Here is an 18,314-nt window from a genome sequence, read left to right on the forward strand (position 1 = left end):
AAGGGGCAAACAAGACTCCCTTATGATCTTCATCTTTTCCCACTCTTTCTTCTCATTCTTTTCTTGTGGTCCTTGATCGAGCCATGGATGGCGGTAGGGTGCCTTTCATCTGCCCACCAACCATCTGCCTGTGATTCTCCTCCCGCCGGTGAGACAGCGTCACGGCGCTCTCTGAGTCCCCACGCCCTTCGCCGTTCCATTCATTTTGCCCCAGGGTTCGGACGTTTCTGTGGCTTAAGGCCTTAAGCAGCCTTAAACGCCCCAGTATCATTCTTTTCGCTTTTCTCCTTACCCATTTTTTCTTTTCTAGCGTGGTTTTCTTTTTTCCGCAGCCGTACGGGACAAGTCCGAAGTGGCCACTCTTGGTAGTACGCTTTATAAGTTGCCCGAGACGCGCTTCCGCCCGATATTTCAATCCTGGTGATACTCAGCACTCATTACCATCAGGCCTAGACACATACAAAGGCAACTGGCCATCACACAACCCCCCCGTTACTATCAGCATCCGGGACAGCCAGTTGCAAGTTGGAGCACGGCGTCATGTTCGAGGACTTCTCCTTCTCTTCGCCGTCGTCCACCAGACCACCCCGGCTGGCGTTCGACGGGGACGATCGACTCATGATTGATTCTGATAGTTCTATGATCTCGCCATTGTCATCTCGATGCCCCTCACCTAGATCGACGTCGTCGCATAAGTTTCCCCGCAGTTTGCATCGTTCGCGATCATCACACTTCCGTTCCCCTCAGCCGCCTACCTCTGTTCCATTCTCCGCTTACGACGGCAAGAGACTTTCCATCAGTACATTGACAAGGAAGCTCCATGAGCATACAATTCAGAGTCAGTCTCAAGAGGAGAAAGCTGACAACGTACCCGCCTCACCATCGACGCCCCGGTCGGTATCAGGGCAATTCCATGGATATTTCCTGACACCCCCGGACACAGACCATGATGATGAGGGATACTGTGACACGTCGTCGATGACCTCTCTCTCACCCTCATTGTCGCCTCATCAGCAATCCCCCTTTCTGGGAGCCATGTCCGCCCCGCTGGACTTGACGTCGCAGGGTGGGGCTCTTGAAACTCTGTTGAACAGTGGACTTGATACTACGATGAACATCCGGGCACATCGGCAACATATCTCCCGCCTGCAATGCAGTCCTTCCGACATCGAAGCCATCAAACGGGCTCTTGTTTCTGAAGATGAGCCGTCGGAGTTCGACCCATTCAACCAGGACGACTGTCATCCAAGCTCACTTCCTCCGCAGCTGTCGCCCCGCAGGGGGGCTGTCACGCTCAGCCGGAGCCGTTATCGACCGATAGCCGCCACTTCCAGCCTTTCTGATGCCTCAGGGGTTGAGCATCGAGACCGGAGGAAAAGCACTGCTGGCGTTTCTTCATCTCACCGTATCGAAAAGAGCTATTGCTTGTCATCAAGCCGGGATTACCGCAAGAAAAGCGATCAAGGCCTGAGAAGGAAGAGCCTGGTCAGCGCCGCCTTGGCTTCTGTGATTGAAAAGGCACCGCAGATGACTCTTTGATCTACTACCTCTCTCGAGACTTCCCTTTCTCCTGTACATATTAAGATAGATACCCGGCCTGTATATACGTCGTTGATATATATCAGCCTGTTTATTTCACTTATATATCGCTCGAGTCCTGATTCTCCCGCAACCCAACCAACCGTCGTGACTCCTCCCACAGTTTCTCCGCGCTCTCCCGATCCCAGATATGCATCGCATACCCAGGATCAACCGTCCGACACCCCGGCTTCGCCAGCTCCGATTCCCTACAATCCTCCAAATACTTCCCGCCTTTACCCTCCCACTCCCTCCCCACAGCAGCCAACACCACCGTGGCAGCACCCTGCTCCTCCGTCTTCAGGTGCGATTTCATGCCCGGCTTCCGCCACTCCTCCAACACCCCATCATCAACAAACTTCTGCAACCCCGTGAAAATAAGCCCCGGATGCACACTGAGCCCATGCAGCCCCCGCCCCCCAAACCGCCTCTCAATCTCATTCATCATATAGATATTCGCCGTCTTGCTCTGCGCATACGCCAGAGCGGGGTCATACGGCCCCTCATCAAAATGCAGATCCCCAAACCGAATCCCGCTCTTCCGATGCGCCGACGACGTCACCGCCACCACCCGCGAGTGAAACCCCGGCGTCACAGACCGCAGCAGCACAGGCCTCAGCAGCTCAAACAGCAGGAAATGGCCGAGATGGTTCGTCCCGAACTGCGTCTCGAAGCCGTCTTCCGTGCGTCCTTCCGGCGTGGCCATCACCCCGCCGTTGTTGATCAGCACGTTGAGCTTGTCGCTTTGCGAGAGGAACTCGTTCACCGCGCGCCGGATGCTGGATAGACTGGCTAGGTCCATGTGGAGGAGGCGGATCTCGCCCTGGGAGGTTGGGGTTGGGGTCGAGGGTTTGCCGTCTTCATCAGAGGTAGGGTTAGAGTCAGAGTCAGACGCAGGGGCGAGGAGGTCGGCCAGCACATGCCGGGCTTTGGGGATGTCGCGGACGGCGAGGAAGAGGGTTGCGTTTGTTTTGGATAGGGCGCGGGCGGTTGCGGCGCCGAGGCCGGATGAGCAGCCTGTTATTAGGATGACTTTGTCCGGGAGGGCGTGGGTGAGGTTCTCGGAGTGGATGATTGAGAGGGCCGTTGGGTGGTTTTCCATGTTGTTTGGGGGTCGGTTGGGTGTCTGCTTTGAGGTGTGATGGATGACCACTGTGAGTGCCTGAGGTTTTTGTCGGGTATATTCGTGAGGAATCAGGGTTGGGTAACTACGTCAGAATGGCGACGCTTGTATGACCTGACTCGAGGTACACTGTACCTTACTCTACACCGAAGGATGAAGAGATTAAAGTATATACCAGGCTAATCTATCATAACGAAATAGACACCAGCTCCAGGCTGTTATATAGGAACCCACTCACACCGCGGTGTCTCTGACATAGCACACTGTCGACCGTATCATCGAAAAAGCCGGCCCCTTCGCAGGGCACTCGCAAAGTCGCGTAACTTCTTAAACGGATTGCGCTTCCCGCGCTTCTTCCGATCTGACAAAGACCTCCTGGTCGAGTCGCGCCGCTGCATCTCCTCATACTTCATCGCGAGAATATCGTCCGTAGTACCCGTCCACCCTCCCCCGTCGTATGAGGCTAGAACCGAGGACCCCGGTTCCCCGAGTTCACTTCCATATGATTGCGCTGTTATCGGTCTGGACTGCGGAGGCGAGCTCCAGATATGAGATTGCGGGATATCGGTCTCATTTCCCTCTAATCGTTCGGAGATAGATGGTATCGGGTGATGCGGCAAGTCGCCGATGAGTTCGTAGTGGGCTTTTTCTTCGTCGGCGTCGGATATGTAATAGTTGTGGCCCTGGTCGTTGTCATGACTTGCCTCAACGGGCTCGTCCTGCTCCAAGATCAAGGTCTCGTTTTTAGCTTGTGTTGCGTTAAACGAGTCCCGCTGGTCGTCTGTGAGGGACGAATGATCCACGTCTTCAATGTATGAGACTATCCGGGCGAATTTCAACGATTCATGCGGATTAAGGATTTCGAAGGAGGCCCCCTGATGCTCAACTGTGGCGATTGGGCGGCGCAGTTCCAGTAGCATCGAATCCGAGCGGGCTTTGGTATGTCCGGGAGTGAATGTTTGCTCCTGTGGCTCTGGCTCCGGGAACCGGGCGAGCCTAGCTCGGAAAGTCTCCTGTATCTTGTCAGCTCAGTCAACCGTGCGGTATCCAGCAAACTCACCAGCAATTGATGCGGGCTATGTGCGGGACTCGGACGGAGCGTTTGCTCTGAAGTGTTGATGTCTGAGAAACCGGATGGAAAGGAAACTATGTCCATTAGCATGTCCTCGCACAGCATGACAAACCGAATAATACATACAGAGTGATTCATCAAGTCCAGCCTCATTCTCACCTCGGTGTGAGACGGGACTGGGTGAGTATGACGGCGACAGCGGAGGCGGGCTCGACGCCGCAGACGAGACGGAAAACGAACACAATGGAGGCGTCAAGCTCGTTTGACTTTTGTTCAGATCCAAGGCTGCGTTTTTACGCCGCAGGGTCTTCCCTCCGTTGCGGTTCAGGGCGATGAAGCCGTCATCCTGCGAAAGAAACCTCCGGTAGTGGTGCAGGGACAATGCTCCCGGATATCCCGGCTTCAGCATTGCAGCATCGAAGGGGGGCGATGGGAAAGGAGAGTCCAGAGTTGAAGATTTGAGAGGCTGTTTTAGAGGTGGGTGAAGCTGGAGAGGTTCATGGCAGCTGCTTTTCCAGAGTTGATGGTCATGATCAAGATTCATGATTGCTTGTTCGTTTTGTGGTGAAAAGAGATGTTCTCACGATGAGGAAACACAGAAGTAAAGGAGCGATAACAGAGAGCCTGTCAATTGATCCAGGCCACTGTCTGATGGCATTGAAGGTACAGGTACAGGTACAGGTACATGAGGCCAGGACATAATCCGACCGGCAAGGCCATGAATCAAGACTAAGAAACAGACATTATTGTTCTGACCTTCGCAGTCAGAGTATAAACAGAAAAGGAGAGGAGAAGAAAAGGGGACGAAAGGAAGAGACAGATGGGCCCTGGACAAAAAAAGAAACAAGCAAACGTCACATTGCCAGGTCAAAAAGCAATAAATAAATAAATCATGGAATTAAAAATAAAATCATCATGCACTTTCTGCAGTCAATCCTGTCGCTGCTTATGAGGGGCCACATAGATGGATTAAGACCACCCACGCAGTTTGTATATGAACACGCACGCTGTGCAGTAGCCCCTTTAAATACCTAAATGGATGTATTTGATAGTGATATCAAACTCTGTATGTAGCCTTCAGATGAGGCATTCCGGTTAGAAAAGAACATTATGTGGCCATCGAATTACTTCTGTCCGGATAGACCATGAATTTATGAAAATCAGCCTCCTTATAATCCATTCGTCCAGAGAACCAACACGCAGTAATGGAAAGGATGATATCCATGTCGGTTTTGCGCCCAGAGTGTTTGTAACTGAAGCTGCCGCCATTAAACACCACTTCATTTACAAGTGATTGCCCCTAATTGGACTGTAAAGGAGGACTTACGCTGGCCTCCAAGGCCCCAATGCCTTACAGATGAGCAGGTTGGAACATCCCTCGTGGGTTCAAGGCGGACATCCATTGAAAGAAGCCTGCTCCGACTTACTGGCCCTCAAAGGGTGCTGTCATTGCTATGGACCCTGGGGAGGGTGACTCCATAGAAACAGAGCTCTGTGATAGTGTCAGGAGTATGTGAGCACCATAGAAGTTGAAATAGCTCACAACCTCCTGCTTGCATCCCTGGAGGACTGAGGCGCCTATGTATGTGAACTGCGTTCTCTGTCTTATAGCCCAACCATCTGCATTTAAAGGATGCATCTTTGGGTACAGAGCTCATATACGTTCTCCTGCTTGCTTTCAGATATGTGCTGTAGGATGTCATCCATTAGCAAATATGATCCAGATTTATCACTGGTTTTGGGACACAGAGGAGTTGATGAAGGTGGCTATGCTACCTGGTACTTAGTGTCATGTCTCCTTCTATCAGCCAGAGTGCCAGACTTAGGGGGTTGACTTACTGACATTGAGATCCATAACTGTTTTGAATTGTCTCTTGATCCAGCCGCCATTTGGGCCGTCTCCTTCACAGTATGTATACAAGCACAAGAGAAGATGACTAACATGCTGCCTTTCCAGAAATAATTATCTGTTTAGTGACCAATAACCCCGCCCCAAGGCGAAGGCCATAGTAGTTTAGCCCCGGAGCTTTGCAGTAGTAGTGTCCTAGGTTACAGGTACTGCCTTGGGGGCATTCTCAGTAGTGCTTGCACGCACTCGATCAATCCACCCACAACCAGAGACACTCCAGTAGCTAAAGCAGCAACATGTCAGGCTGAATAGAGAGCATCAACTGTCGAAAAGGCTAACGCACATGCATTGCATCGCTGACAACCTCCATAACCAAACCAAAACCAAAAACGAACTCGACACTCGACATTGGCTGCATCCAATCGACAGCCTCGAACCCACCCCAAACAACGATGACCAGTCATCTAAGATCCTCCCCATCAAACCGTCATCCACCTGAGAGATTCTGAATTAAATTTCAGATGAACGCATATCACAAATCACAACCATCACAGACTCACAGTTTACAGTCCACACCTTCTGGTTGGGCACCAGGAAACGTGGCCCCAATGCCGAGGGAGAATCAACCACCCTCTCGTCACACCAGATGACCCATCACTTTTTTCCCTTGTCCTGTCGATCCACTTGACCCTCGATGAACGATCACTGGTCTCTCTGCCACAGCCAGGAACTGCAAGCCATCTTTGTTTCAGGTTGACCTTGCGACACCCACAAGTTCACAACGAACAGAGTTTAAGTCTCCTGGTACTGGTAGGGATCTTGAGGCGAAACCCGCTTCTGGGTATTCTATTCGTCCCTTGCCCTTGCGGTAGCCTCGATTGCGGGCCCTGGCCCTACCGCACACTTTCAATAGGTATTCGTGATGATCATGATGATGATGACGATATTATTGTCTGTCATACAACTTGAAAGGGGTTGGCAGTGGCACATGTCGGAAACGGCGTTGAAGAGGAATGTGTTGGGCGCTGACGCTCTGGCATCATTTGTCTGTGTCACTTTGAAAGGCGAATAAGGGCTCTGGTTCACTACTCTTGTTGTCGCAGCTTTCCAGCTATCATAAGTGAAGGTATTATTCCTGCAGCTTCATTAAGGCTCATTCGAAAAAGTCACAAATGGATTTGAGTTCATATTATCCAAGGCTCGTAAGACACAAATCCCAACACCAATCTATGCTTCGATGGGAATACCAATAAGTCGTGAACATTTCTCAAGTCATTCATCTTCATCGTGGACAGCAAACATTCTCAGGGGCTCGCTTGCCAGCTAATCAATATGTACCGAAGAACAGTCTGGAAATCGGGGATATAGAGCAGAAAAAAGCAAGAATCATAGCAATGCGGCCTGAACCGCTCGTCTGAAATATAAGCAATGAAAGCAAGGTATCATCTTGGTTGAAATGGCGCAAAGTAAAGTCAAACTCATTCAGCTCAACATGGTCAACATCTTAATGGCGTTTATATTTCTAAGTAGAAAATGTCAGCAAGTATAAATGAGAGACATAGTTCACCACGACACTTACATCTTCTATCTTCCGGCGATTGCTCGGGTCCAGAGTGTTTCCAGCCCCGAGGAGCGTCTGCCCAACGGCCTTGGAGACCCCTATCGCAGGTCGAAGGATAACGGTTGGAGCACGTTTCAAAACAGCCTTTGCGGCAGCTTTCGCGCTACCACTCTCCACGATTTCGCCAGGGACAGCAACAATGGCATCTCGCGCGAGAAGCAAGTCTCGTTCTAAGCCGCGGAACGCACCCCGGAGGCCTTGTACCACACCCACCGGTTGATCCGCATAGAGCGAAATCTTATTTGCCTCCTCTTCGTCGATCATGTCGTCTTCGGAGCCCATTGACGGCGCGGTCGGTGTGGTCAGCAACTCTTCAGCTCCTTGCAAAACCGTTTGAGTGCCAATGGCGAGCTTGGCACCAAGCTTGACGAGTTCATTGGAAGTGGTTTTGGCAAAAGCGAGCGCACCTTTCTGGATGCTTCGGACGATCCGGCCGTCCTTGCGATACTCGCGCATAGGAACTACGACGAGATCTTTAACACCGCCTCCCACATTGACTAGAGATCTGATGGGCGCCAGGCCAGCAAGAACACCCGGAAGTTGATTCCTCTTGATGTCTGGCATCCAAATGTCATTGAGTGTCTGACCCAGTTTATCAAAACCGGACACTCCATAAATGATGACATGCCGCATCACCATATCCGCGCCATCAAGGACAAAGAAGTTCATGAACTCAGTCGTTCGGCCTGATCTGAGCCCAGCGTAGTCTACGCGCTTGGGCTTAAAGTCAAGTTTGACAGGCACAGCGTTAACTTCCACTCTTTGCAAAAATGGAATGTCGGCTGGTGAACTCGGTGTAGGTGCAGAGTCATCCCTGAACTCAAAGAAGCGGCAGATAAAGTCAAGGGCATCCTGGTCAACGTGCAGCCTCAAGGGGAGAAGAGTTGCCTGCAATAAGTCAATACAGCTGTTCAGATTACATAACGTGGGTAACAAAGTGCTGACCTTGAGAACAAGCTCGGACGCTGCCAGGTCTGGAACAGGCCGCACAGTCAACATTTCCAAATGAACCATACTGGCCCCACTTTCTCTCTCGCCTGCCTCATGCATGTACGTCGCGAACTTCTTCCATGTTGACGTAGGAACGTGGTCGAAGATCTCCAAGTCGTTCACACGAACGTCGAGCGAACTCTGCGTCTCTTCAGAGCCAGGGGGGAAGACGACGAAATCTGCGCAGATGCCTTTCAGCTCAAACGTCATCTTATGATATTTACTCCTAGACAACCGCAATCTCCTTCCTCTATACGAAGGCGACTGGCCCTGACGCGCCGTGGCCCCAGTAACAGTGGTAGTTGTCGCATAGCTGCCTGTTTCGCTGACAAGATCGTCAATGTCACGATTGATATCGTTGCGAAGCTCTCGAGGATCCTTGTTGGCAGGGATTCCAATATATATGGAGTTGAACAGACAGTCGCCGATAACCGATTCCTCTTCTTCCTCGAAACCGGGTGACGCCCGACTACCGGCTCGGGCGCGCCGCTCTGTAGCCTTCTTCTCCACGTCCTTTACAGCCTTGGAAATAGTATCTCTGGTCCGCTGCCAGTCGTAACCATCAAACAGATTCCAAATAATATGAGCATCCCGGACTCTGATCCGCAGCGGACTTTTACGGATCTTTGAGTCGTCGGTCAAACCATATGTGTTCTGAGTCGAATCCCAACGATGAGCCGTACCTCCGACAGCAGAATGCTTGCCGAAATGGTCATCCTTGAATTCGAGATCGGAGACACTGGATGATACATAGTACTGCGAATGGAAACTGTCCAAAAGATCATTCGACTCGGATGGCATTGCGTTCTCATTCGGGAACCGGTTTTCTGGCCCTGACTTCACTGGATAGAAGTCGCTCACATACTCAAGCTCGTCTTCTATGCGTGGCCCTCCGTCATGGTGTTCAACAATAGCAGGAGCTTCTGGAATTTCTGCATGGTCAGGTGGTGAATCCATGGTGAAAGCGTCCCCAGAAAATGAAGCCAGCATATCCTCTATAGGCAAAACTTCAGTCCGATACTTGATGGCCATACTTGGCGGTGTTGGAGGCTGCAATCCATTGATGATGCTGATGAGGGTCTGCGTTGAATCAGCACAGGTCTCGAGTATCAATAAATCGTCCTTGAGCTCCACGTCTAACGACTTCGTTCCGTCATCGTCCAGCTGCATCAATTTGACTGTGGCCATTGCCGACGAGATGGAAGATACGGGGACAAACCCCATATCGATGAAGGACTGAATTTGGTCGCTCTGCGGAATTGTTGATCTACCACGATGAAGATTTTCTGCCAACCCCATGTTTTTGACATCATCAATGACCATGATGGACGCTTTTTTGAGATCTAGCATCGCTTCTGAGGACCCGTGGTTGGAAATAGCCGCTGAAAACTTAGCATTCGTTAACACGACCAGACCCTTCGCCGCCGTACCGCGAGGGTTCAGCCCAAGGACGCAATCTCGTAGGGCAAATGCGAGCCTGCTTGGCTTCGAGGACGTTTGCCGGTCTTTTAATCCCATTGACACTTCAGAAGCGTTTCGCTGGAAGTGCTGCGATTCCGCAATATTGGCCAAAGAATTGGCCATATTAGCAGCGACATCTCCTGTCATCATATCCTCACTCAGCCCAAGGAACGCAACTATGGCCGGTATGGTGTATTCTACGCGTAAGTTGTGAGATTTGATCTTGATGGTTGGATCCATCTCATCGGCGATGTAGCGAGCCATCAGCACTGGAAGTTGGCTCTGGTTCTGACTCTGGACCCCGCTTGCCGATAGTGCTTCACCCACGAGCTCCTCACTCCCGTTTCGGACAACTTTGATTGTCCCCAGTTGCGCAGCAATGAGTGAGGGCATGCTAATATAAGCAGCCTCGGCGTTTTTGAGATACGTCGTGATATTTCCGACAGGCCCACCCAGGTAGACCTGAGATTCAAGCTCTCGAATGAGAGTAAGGGTGAGGATGCCCGGGCGATCATCTTCAGGTAGATACTTTGCGACGTTGGACAACCTGCCCAATTCCTCTCCAAGCTGAGAAAGTGACTCGAGGTCATTGGTGCGCGAGACGACGATCTTCGCACCCGCAATTGTAGTACGGAGAACGGAACCTTGTCTACGCTGGCGGAACAGCGTGTCTAACATAATGTCATCGTCTTCGTCATATTTATCTTTCGACGGTGTTATTATTGCCAGTAGCCGGTCAAGATCGGGTTCCTTGGGGGAGTAGAGATACTCCACGCGGATGTTGCTCAAGTTGATTTTTGCCGGCGCATCTCTTGAGTCGTCAAGAGGTAACGGGCCGCTCAACTTTGCTTTGTCAATCTGCACACCTATACCTTCGAATCGGCTGACAACCTTGACGGCTGTCGTTTTCAACCTGAGGTAATGTGTCTCACCGGCAACATCGAAGACGATTCCACCGACTCGGGCGTTCACCTTCCAGGATAGTTGGGGATTGTCTTGAAGCTTATTCCCAGGCGGCGGTGAGCTCTCAAAATGCACGCCACGAGCCCGTCTTGGGGAATCCTTCTTCACGTTTTTACCAGTTGAGACAGAGGAGATTGAATTTCCGAGCTCCAGGATAGTACTGAGGCCGCCAACCCGCCCGAAGACTTCCTCCAGGCGCTGAACATTAAGACATAGCCGGAGAGGAAGTGTTGTAATGGTGAGGCTTGCAGAGTCGGAAGACTTGGTCAGAGAAAGAGAAATATCACCATTCATGGGCGATAAAACATCCCTTGTGGACTCCCGCATCTTCAAGCTTTCACTGAATGAGATTAAGTCATCCGAGGCGAAGCCAAATACAAACTTCGAGACGTCTAGGCCAAACTTTGTAACATTTTTATCAGCCAAGTAGCGCGCCGTTAGACCTGATGCCGTCGCTCGTAGAATAATGTCTTCATGGGGTAAGCCAAAAAGTGACGAGGAATGGGGGACATAGTCGCCGAGAGCATATGTTTGACCCGGAATGTGATCAACGTATTTGATGCAAAATTTATGGAGAGTAAGACTGAAACTGTGCCGGGTCTGCACAGACTCTGATGCGGATTTTCCACTGGAGACATCCCTGCCGTCACCACCAAAGGCATGAAGGATCCTTTGGCCGGCCTTGACAACAAGCCACCCAATTGCATTATCGAATTGTATATCTATGGATGATATCTCGGCAGAAATTTCATCCGGTTGAGTTTTCGATATGAGATTGTGGTCCGCCTTCTTTGCTTGACGAGGCGGCGATTTGGCCAGGGGGCCCTCGAATGAAGTGGCTGAGTTGATCGAGTCGCTTCGAAGCCGTCCCGAAGTGTACATGGTGGAAGTGAGCAGTTCGGATTCGGCTGATGAAAGACCAGAAGGCATTGCTGAGTCTTTCGGGCTATCACTTGCTGACTTTACGTCTGCTGAAGGGACAGTCCCATCTGTAGGATGTCTATCTTCATCGACAGGAATCGATATTGATATTCGATCAATACCGAGAAACCGCTTCGCAACATCTGAAAGCTTGCTCAGCGTAGGAGAGAGCTGTGTCAAATCAGGTCCCCGTGCTTCAGACGGGGACTCACTTCTTGATCTCTTCTCTGTAAGATTCGAGCCTGCCTGAGCAGCGAGCTTTGGTGTAGATATAGGAGTTTCATCTTGCACGTCCTGTTTCGCACCTGCCGCGTCTGTGAACTGCGTTCCTCCGTGCACATCTCGTACAAGTGTTGACTCCGGCAGATCCCAAGCGCCCGGTATATTGGGGACGAAACTTCTACTCGAACCTTGACTGATAGCACTCATGTACATACTTTGGGCCTCTTCATTTGAGAACAACTTGGACTCAGAGAGTTCGCCGTCATTGGCAGTATCAGATGAGCCTACGCTGCCAGCTTCAGAAGGAGGCGCAAAGATGTGAGATGACGTTTGCCTGTCTGCATTTTCTCTCGAGGGCAAGGGTCCAGAAAATGAGGAGGCACCGTGTGACACACGCCGAGTTACAACATGATCAGTCTTGAGGTGAGGCTGACTGCCGTGCGGGGATCTCTTCATGAAGGATTCATCACCGTAAAGTGAGAAGGGAGCTGCATGCTCTGAGTCAATGTCTGACGGTAAAGTCTCAAGGTGCATGTGCATCTCAGGTGTCTGAGGGCGCGGAGTGTCACTGCTGGGAGGGAATCGTTCATCTTGAGGCAGGAGGTCCTCTGGGGGTTCTAAATCATCGTCGTGTAACTGGGAATCAATGACAGAGTCAAGATATGCAGGGTTGTCTAATAATTTATCATCGTCCAAAAATTGCTGCGAATCTTCGAGGTATCCATCACTTCGATTCCCATCGTCGGTATCAGCATCAGAAAACCGCCCGTCGTATGTGTAGGCGGACCCTTCCATTCCACCCACACCAGGTTCTTCTACATCTTGAACCGAAGATTCTTGCGGAGGCTCGAAGATTGTCGATCGTGTCATAGCTAGGATGGAGTCCGCATCGGATGCGTGCCCGGGCAAGGGTGACGGAATCCTGCTCGAAGGTTCGCTTGACTTTGGCTGCACGGGTGTAGTCGGCGAAGCAGGCGGAGCGAATCGGGAATAATTTGAGAAAACTATCGGTTCAGATATCAAAGCCATGTTGATGTCAGAAATGACGATGGGCCGGTTCCGATTACGAGAATGCTTCTCATCCTCAAAACTGGGCGTTGCGCTGCTCACGGCACCAACTGTGACCTCCCGCACAGTCAGAAGCGCCGTCACGATATCAGGTTTATTTTCCGGCTCTCTCTTAACGACTCCCTCCTGCTTGGTTTCCATATCGACTCGTATTGAAACACTATCGACCCTGACCTGCAGGCGCTCCGCGACTCCCTTCAAAAAAGCAGCAACGAAACTGGGCAACGACACGCCCTCGTTTCCTAGACCAAGTTCCTCTTCGTCATCGCTGATAGATGCCGATGTACGGTGTAGAACCTGGGATCGAGACGTGATGGCAGCTTGTAATTCCTCTTTTTCCTCTTTCGGTTCGGCTTCGAGGAACGACTCCGCAAGATCGGCCGGAGTGGGAAGGATGTGATCGCCACTTGAGTCATGGGTATCAGCTTGAGGTGGCTTTCGAATATTCTGATTTCCATCCTTTGCTGCGCGAAACGATTCTTCTGATGGTAGGCGGAGATGCACATCGATTCCGCTAGCTTCGCAGATGATACCGCTACTGTAGATATCGGCAGGGACGGTGAGCTTTAGAAATTGGACCTTAGCGCTCAGCAGTTCACTAGAGGCCGGGAGCTGAAGAAGTGTAGCTAGTTTCTATTAGAAATATCATAAGTTGTTAGTTATACATCTTCCACTGAGCTCAAGGCGGATGGAGTTGTCAAGTAGCAGGGGACGTCTGCCGACAATATAAACTCACCTCAAGCCTCAGACCTATATCCCGAAGTTCGACAGTGCTTCGTTGACCCCAGCGAATCCCCAGACTATCTAAATCTAGTGCTTCGGTGTCGACAAGCTCGAGCCGAGACAAGGCATATCTGAGCAACCGTTTCTGGAAGAATGAGGGCAAGAAGTAAGCCATCTTGGGCAAAGAGAGCCAACCGGTGGCTCATCTAGGAATATCGAATGTCATCTGGGCAAGAACATAATAAGTGAAGATGGTGGTGTTGAAGTGGGCTCTGTAGATGGAGAATCCCGCAAGGGGAAGAGTTGATGCGGAGGGTTGATTGACTGATTGATAGGATGACGTTTCGGGGGGGCTGATAGCAGATAGCGATGATCAACCGCAATAGTCAGGCGGAGCTAAGGCGGAGTACCCAAATCACACAGACAACGTGCGCCTTTGTTGATGGTTCCTGGAGATACTGAGTTGTCTTAAACATTTTACTTCTAAACAAAGATTGTGAGGTTTGCGAGGCTGTTAAAAAGTACTCTGTACTAATACTGTCTTGCCGCTTAGCAACAGTGGCAAGTGATGTCGGCTCTACGGAGTACCCCAAGACCCTTGCCATCTCTATTCCCTGGACGCGCCAAGGATTAAGATGCCTGGGGAATATGGCATGTTATACCCTTTTGGGACAAGCACCAGGCTATTCCATATCAGCTCCCCGACACCCAGTGCCGTGAGTCAGAGAAGAAATAAAAGCATTAAAGTCCCATTAGCATCCCAAATCAGCTCTTCAGGTCTCCCTAAGCTGGGTCATATATTACTGAAATCTCCTTTTTTTGCTGGCATTGTCCTAAGACGACCGCATACCTTTTTACTTCCATTGACCACGTGGTCATGGATGACTGTGTGGGTATAAGAGATGACAGAGTGTGCACTCAGCCCTATCTCAAGTTTGTGAAAGGGTGAAACATTCTGTTGGGCGATTCTATTAAATGAAAATAGTGGCAATGATCTGGATCTTCGGAGTCCATGATGGCATTAATAGTTCTGATGATAGGAGATGAATCCACACGCTTCTTTCACAGCTGGTCATGTTGTGGAAAATTGCAAAATGAATATGATAAAAATACAGTTCTCATGATTTGCAGACAATAAGTGAGAATACTCGTTCCATCCTCAGCTACTAAGTGAAAGGTACTTGCCCTCGTCCGTGATCAGCAGACCCGCGATAGCCGCACTGGTAAAAGTAGCCAGGGCGCCGGTAATCATGGCACTAACTGCAACACGGGACACGTCGCCCGCACGCTGGGGGGCGAGTTGGTTGAGCACACCGATTTGGTTACCCAGGGAGCCGATGTTGGCGAAACCGCAGAGAGCGTACGTTACTATGATTCGAGAGCGGATGGAGAGTTTCTGATACTCCGGGTCTGTTTGGAGGTCGCTATAGGCGACGAATTCATTCTGAAGACGATTGAGTTGGTGTCTTTTCTCCCCGTTGAAGACGATTGGAGGGTAAGAGGATATAAACTTACCATGACAAGCTTCACACCGATCAGTTTGCCCACTCTGAGCAGATCACCGTCGCGGGAGACGCCGAGAAGGAAGGCAATGGGATAGCAGATGTATCCAAGAATCAGGTCGAGGGTCAAGGGGGGATCGTTGATGTTGAGGTAGCGTCCCCACCAGGTCAACAGGCCGTTGATCAAGGCAACGAAGGAAATGATACAGAGGAGGGTCGCCCCGATCGTACCCGCGATCTTGATGCCGAGCCAGGCACCGTTGGCGAAAGCGTGAAGCGCATTTTCAGCCTTGTGTTCCTCGTCCTCGGGCACGACGACACGGCCAGCCGTCAGAGTTTCTTCCTCTTCAGGCCAACGCAGCTTGGATGCGGCCAGAGAAGCAGGGATACTCATCACACATGAGGAAACCAGCGCTTGAGGGTTAACGCCCATTCCGATGTAGGCGACCAAAACGGAGCCTGCAATGGTAGCGAAACCGGAGCACATCACCTGGTGGATTTCAGCCATGGTAAGGTGCGCCACGAAGGGTTTGATAAGCATGGCCGATTCACCTTGTCCGATAAAGGGCGAGGCAGCGGCCACAACCGCCTCGGCACCAGAGACCCGCATGCTCCAGAAGAAGAAGACGGCGAATTTACCAATAGCCCACTGCAGGACGCCGGAGTAGTACAGGAGCTGCACAAGAGACACGAAGAAAATGATGGCCGGGATGACGGACACCAAGAACCAGCCGTGGCTGGCAGCGAAGCCAGTCTCCGTCAAGAAGTCAACGCCGTCCCCGGCAAAGCCCAAAAGCTCTCTGGCCAGCGTCGAGACAAAGTTGAAGATGTCGTAACCCGCCTTGGTACGAAGCACAAAGAGAGCAACAATGAATTGCACCAGCATTCCTACGATGACGGTGTGCCAGACGATCTTCTTGCGGTTTCTCGACGTAATCCACAAGGCGAAGATGAATACGGCAAGTCCGAAGAGGCTGACAGCTCTGTTGGCTCTGGTGTTATCGGCGGTCTCTTCCGACGCAAATGAACCGATGAGAATGACTGCAATCGTCAAGAGCGCCGCGCTGGGGATCCTCAATTTCTCGGGGATCAGGCGAACGAACGGCCGAGCGGTATGGTCCCAGATCCAATAGGCTGGCCTGGTCACAATGGACACAGGCACATAGAGGGTAAGAAGCCGCAAGGTGATGCACAGATACAGCAGGAACGGGATGAGCCAGCCCAAATCATGCCGATGGAGGATCAAACCAGCAATCCACCATCTAAGCGGAACGACACACGGATGAGCTTCGATTTTGACCCAACAGAACTGCCAGAAGACGCGGGGCAGTTGAAAGGGAAGACAACTCACCCGGTGAACAAAAGCCACACGACAGCATAGAAGACATGCTTGAAGTACTTGTGATAGCGGCGATAGAAGGGCCGCGATGGATAGCTTTCACCTGCTTCCTCGAGATCTTTTGAACTCTGGCTCCGAGCGTGCTTATCCTCAATGGTCGGTTCCTGAACCAGGCCTTTGACATCTTTGGCATAGACCACATCATCATCTGGGCCCTTCTCGGCCAGTCCCGAATGGTGGGGATGACCGTGGTGATGTTGATTTGCGGGATCCAGCGCAGGATCTGCATGTCGCATGGTCTCGTGGGGAGATGCCTCGTTCACCTCCATAGCCTTGTCGTCCGCCATTTTGGGTTCCGATCCTATCGCACAATCACTAATTCCAAGAATGCGATGATTTTCCGGGTGTCAAATACGTCTCCTCCAGAGAAACACGACAGAAAAAGATGTGAAACTCTGAAAATGATGGAGGAAGGAGAGATTGGCGGCAACCCAGCCAATTTAACCTCCGATGGAGCTGGAGATAGCTGTCAGATAAGATAGAGAGGGAGAAACCAAGAGAGGAGAAAACTCTCTTTTGAAGCCAACAGAAGATGAGCGTTGCCCCCAACTTCCAATTGATCGACTTGGATTTCTCACTTATCAGACAAGCAGGTGCGGGGAGATTACACAAGTTGCATATTCCAGCAAAGTGTGAATTTAGCCACTCCAGCGGTCTGATATGATTCGTCCTGGGGTTGGAGATGCCCTTGTGCAGGAAAGATGGAATATCTTAGTGCTCGCCGCTGACAAGGATCATGATAAACAGTGAGAATGGAAAAAATTCTCTCGAATGTTGGCGGACTGGACGGGCTACAGTTGTTCCTCCTGGTGGCCAAGGAACCAAGTATAGCTGTCCATGAGGCCAATGGAAGGAATTCGAGGCGTCTGGTTCCTTATCTTTTCTTTTTCTCTACACTTTTTTTCCCAAGAATTTTTCACTTTTCAGCAGTGTAGCGAATGGAGACCCAGCGATGCCCTCGACGGTTGATAAGAGGAGTCCCAGTGTTAAAGCGCTAAAAGTGCCCTGGGGCAAAGTTTAGAGGAGATTCTGCAAGGAGATTGGCGGCTGATCAGCGAGTGTAGCCGTGTTTCGCGCTTTTTTTCTCCGCTCCGTCCTCACGCGATTCATCGGTCGTGTGCCTGTGCCCTTTGGACGACAGATACAAGATCATGGAATGTTCCATTTTCCATGCCTTTGGGAATCTGACTCGCTGTTGACATCATTTTCTACTGACCGATAGATCGCAGAAACCGAGGATACATTTACTGCGACACTTGTCACACAAACTGGCCGCATACCTCCTCCTGTCGTCGTGTTAAACTACCGAGGATTGCTCTTGATTTGTGCTTGTGGGAAATAAACGTTTCCTCGTGGACTGACACTGACTGGGCTTAAGGGCTAAGGCTGTGGAGTCTTTCCAGCTAAAAATTCTATCCGCCACCTTTAGACTTAGAGACTAGTACGTATCAAGCTAACTACCTAGCAGAATGGCTCATGGCGCCCCAGGAAACAGCAGAGAAGTGAGAGAACTGACAAGGAAGAAAGAAGAAAAGCCAAGGAAAGCCCCAGTGCCTCGAATCCTCGAATCATGGGTTTCCATGACACCTCGATAGGCTCAGTTACTGGGTTAGGCATCTTATGCCCGACACTAACTACAAATTCCGCCGCAGTTACTCCGTACTGCTGGTTCGATCTTCGGAAGCTCTCAGTCCTCGATGATAAGCTTGGCCTCTTCTTTGTTATTATCGTGAGGTATCGAGACGCATACCCAGGTTTCATATTTTGGTGCTTTGTCAATCCAGACCGAGCTGAGTGTATCTTGAAGCATCCCTGTCCGCCA

The 18,314-nt window shown here is 50.9% G+C and overlaps 5 protein-coding genes across 5 annotated transcripts; 1 reads left to right on the forward strand and 4 right to left on the reverse strand.

Annotated features, from left to right (window-relative positions):
- Positions 1-540: 540 nt before the first annotated feature.
- On the forward strand, positions 541-1,539 carry CDV56_107554 (uncharacterized protein; the record flags this gene model as incomplete). Its single annotated transcript, XM_026761173.1, has 1 exon — positions 541-1,539. One exon carries the CDS (start codon positions 541-543, stop codon positions 1,537-1,539), a length of 999 nt encoding a protein of 332 aa, XP_026618001.1.
- Positions 1,540-1,639: 100 nt separating this feature from the next.
- On the reverse strand, positions 1,640-2,680 carry CDV56_107595 (uncharacterized protein; the record flags this gene model as incomplete). Its single annotated transcript, XM_026761214.1, has 1 exon — positions 1,640-2,680. The coding sequence occupies one exon, from the start codon at positions 2,678-2,680 to the stop codon at positions 1,640-1,642; it is 1,041 nt and encodes a 346-aa protein (XP_026618002.1).
- A 296-nt stretch (positions 2,681-2,976) lies between these two features.
- Positions 2,977-4,317, reverse strand: CDV56_107653 (uncharacterized protein; the record flags this gene model as incomplete). The annotated part of the gene is made up of 3 exons (XM_026761272.1): positions 2,977-3,714; positions 3,762-3,847; positions 3,900-4,317. 3 exons carry the CDS (start codon positions 4,315-4,317, stop codon positions 2,977-2,979), a joined length of 1,242 nt encoding a protein of 413 aa, XP_026618003.1.
- Positions 4,318-7,126: 2,809 nt separating this feature from the next.
- atg2 (putative autophagy regulatory protein Atg2) lies at positions 7,127-13,766 on the reverse strand (the record flags this gene model as incomplete). The annotated part of the gene is made up of 4 exons (XM_026761428.1): positions 7,127-7,144; positions 7,202-8,131; positions 8,189-13,480; positions 13,605-13,766. The coding sequence occupies 4 exons, from the start codon at positions 13,764-13,766 to the stop codon at positions 7,127-7,129; spliced, it is 6,402 nt and encodes a 2,133-aa protein (XP_026618004.1).
- Positions 13,767-14,750: 984 nt separating this feature from the next.
- Positions 14,751-16,779, reverse strand: CDV56_108067 (uncharacterized protein; the record flags this gene model as incomplete). The annotated part of the gene is made up of 3 exons (XM_026761686.1): positions 14,751-15,035; positions 15,107-16,355; positions 16,445-16,779. 3 exons carry the CDS (start codon positions 16,777-16,779, stop codon positions 14,751-14,753), a joined length of 1,869 nt encoding a protein of 622 aa, XP_026618005.1.
- Between the last annotated feature and the right edge of the window lie 1,535 nt (positions 16,780-18,314).

Source organism: Aspergillus thermomutatus (assembly GCF_002237265.1).
Source record: "Aspergillus thermomutatus strain HMR AF 39 chromosome Unknown NODE_14, whole genome shotgun sequence".
Classification (NCBI taxonomy): Eukaryota; Fungi; Ascomycota; class Eurotiomycetes; order Eurotiales; family Aspergillaceae; genus Aspergillus; species Aspergillus thermomutatus.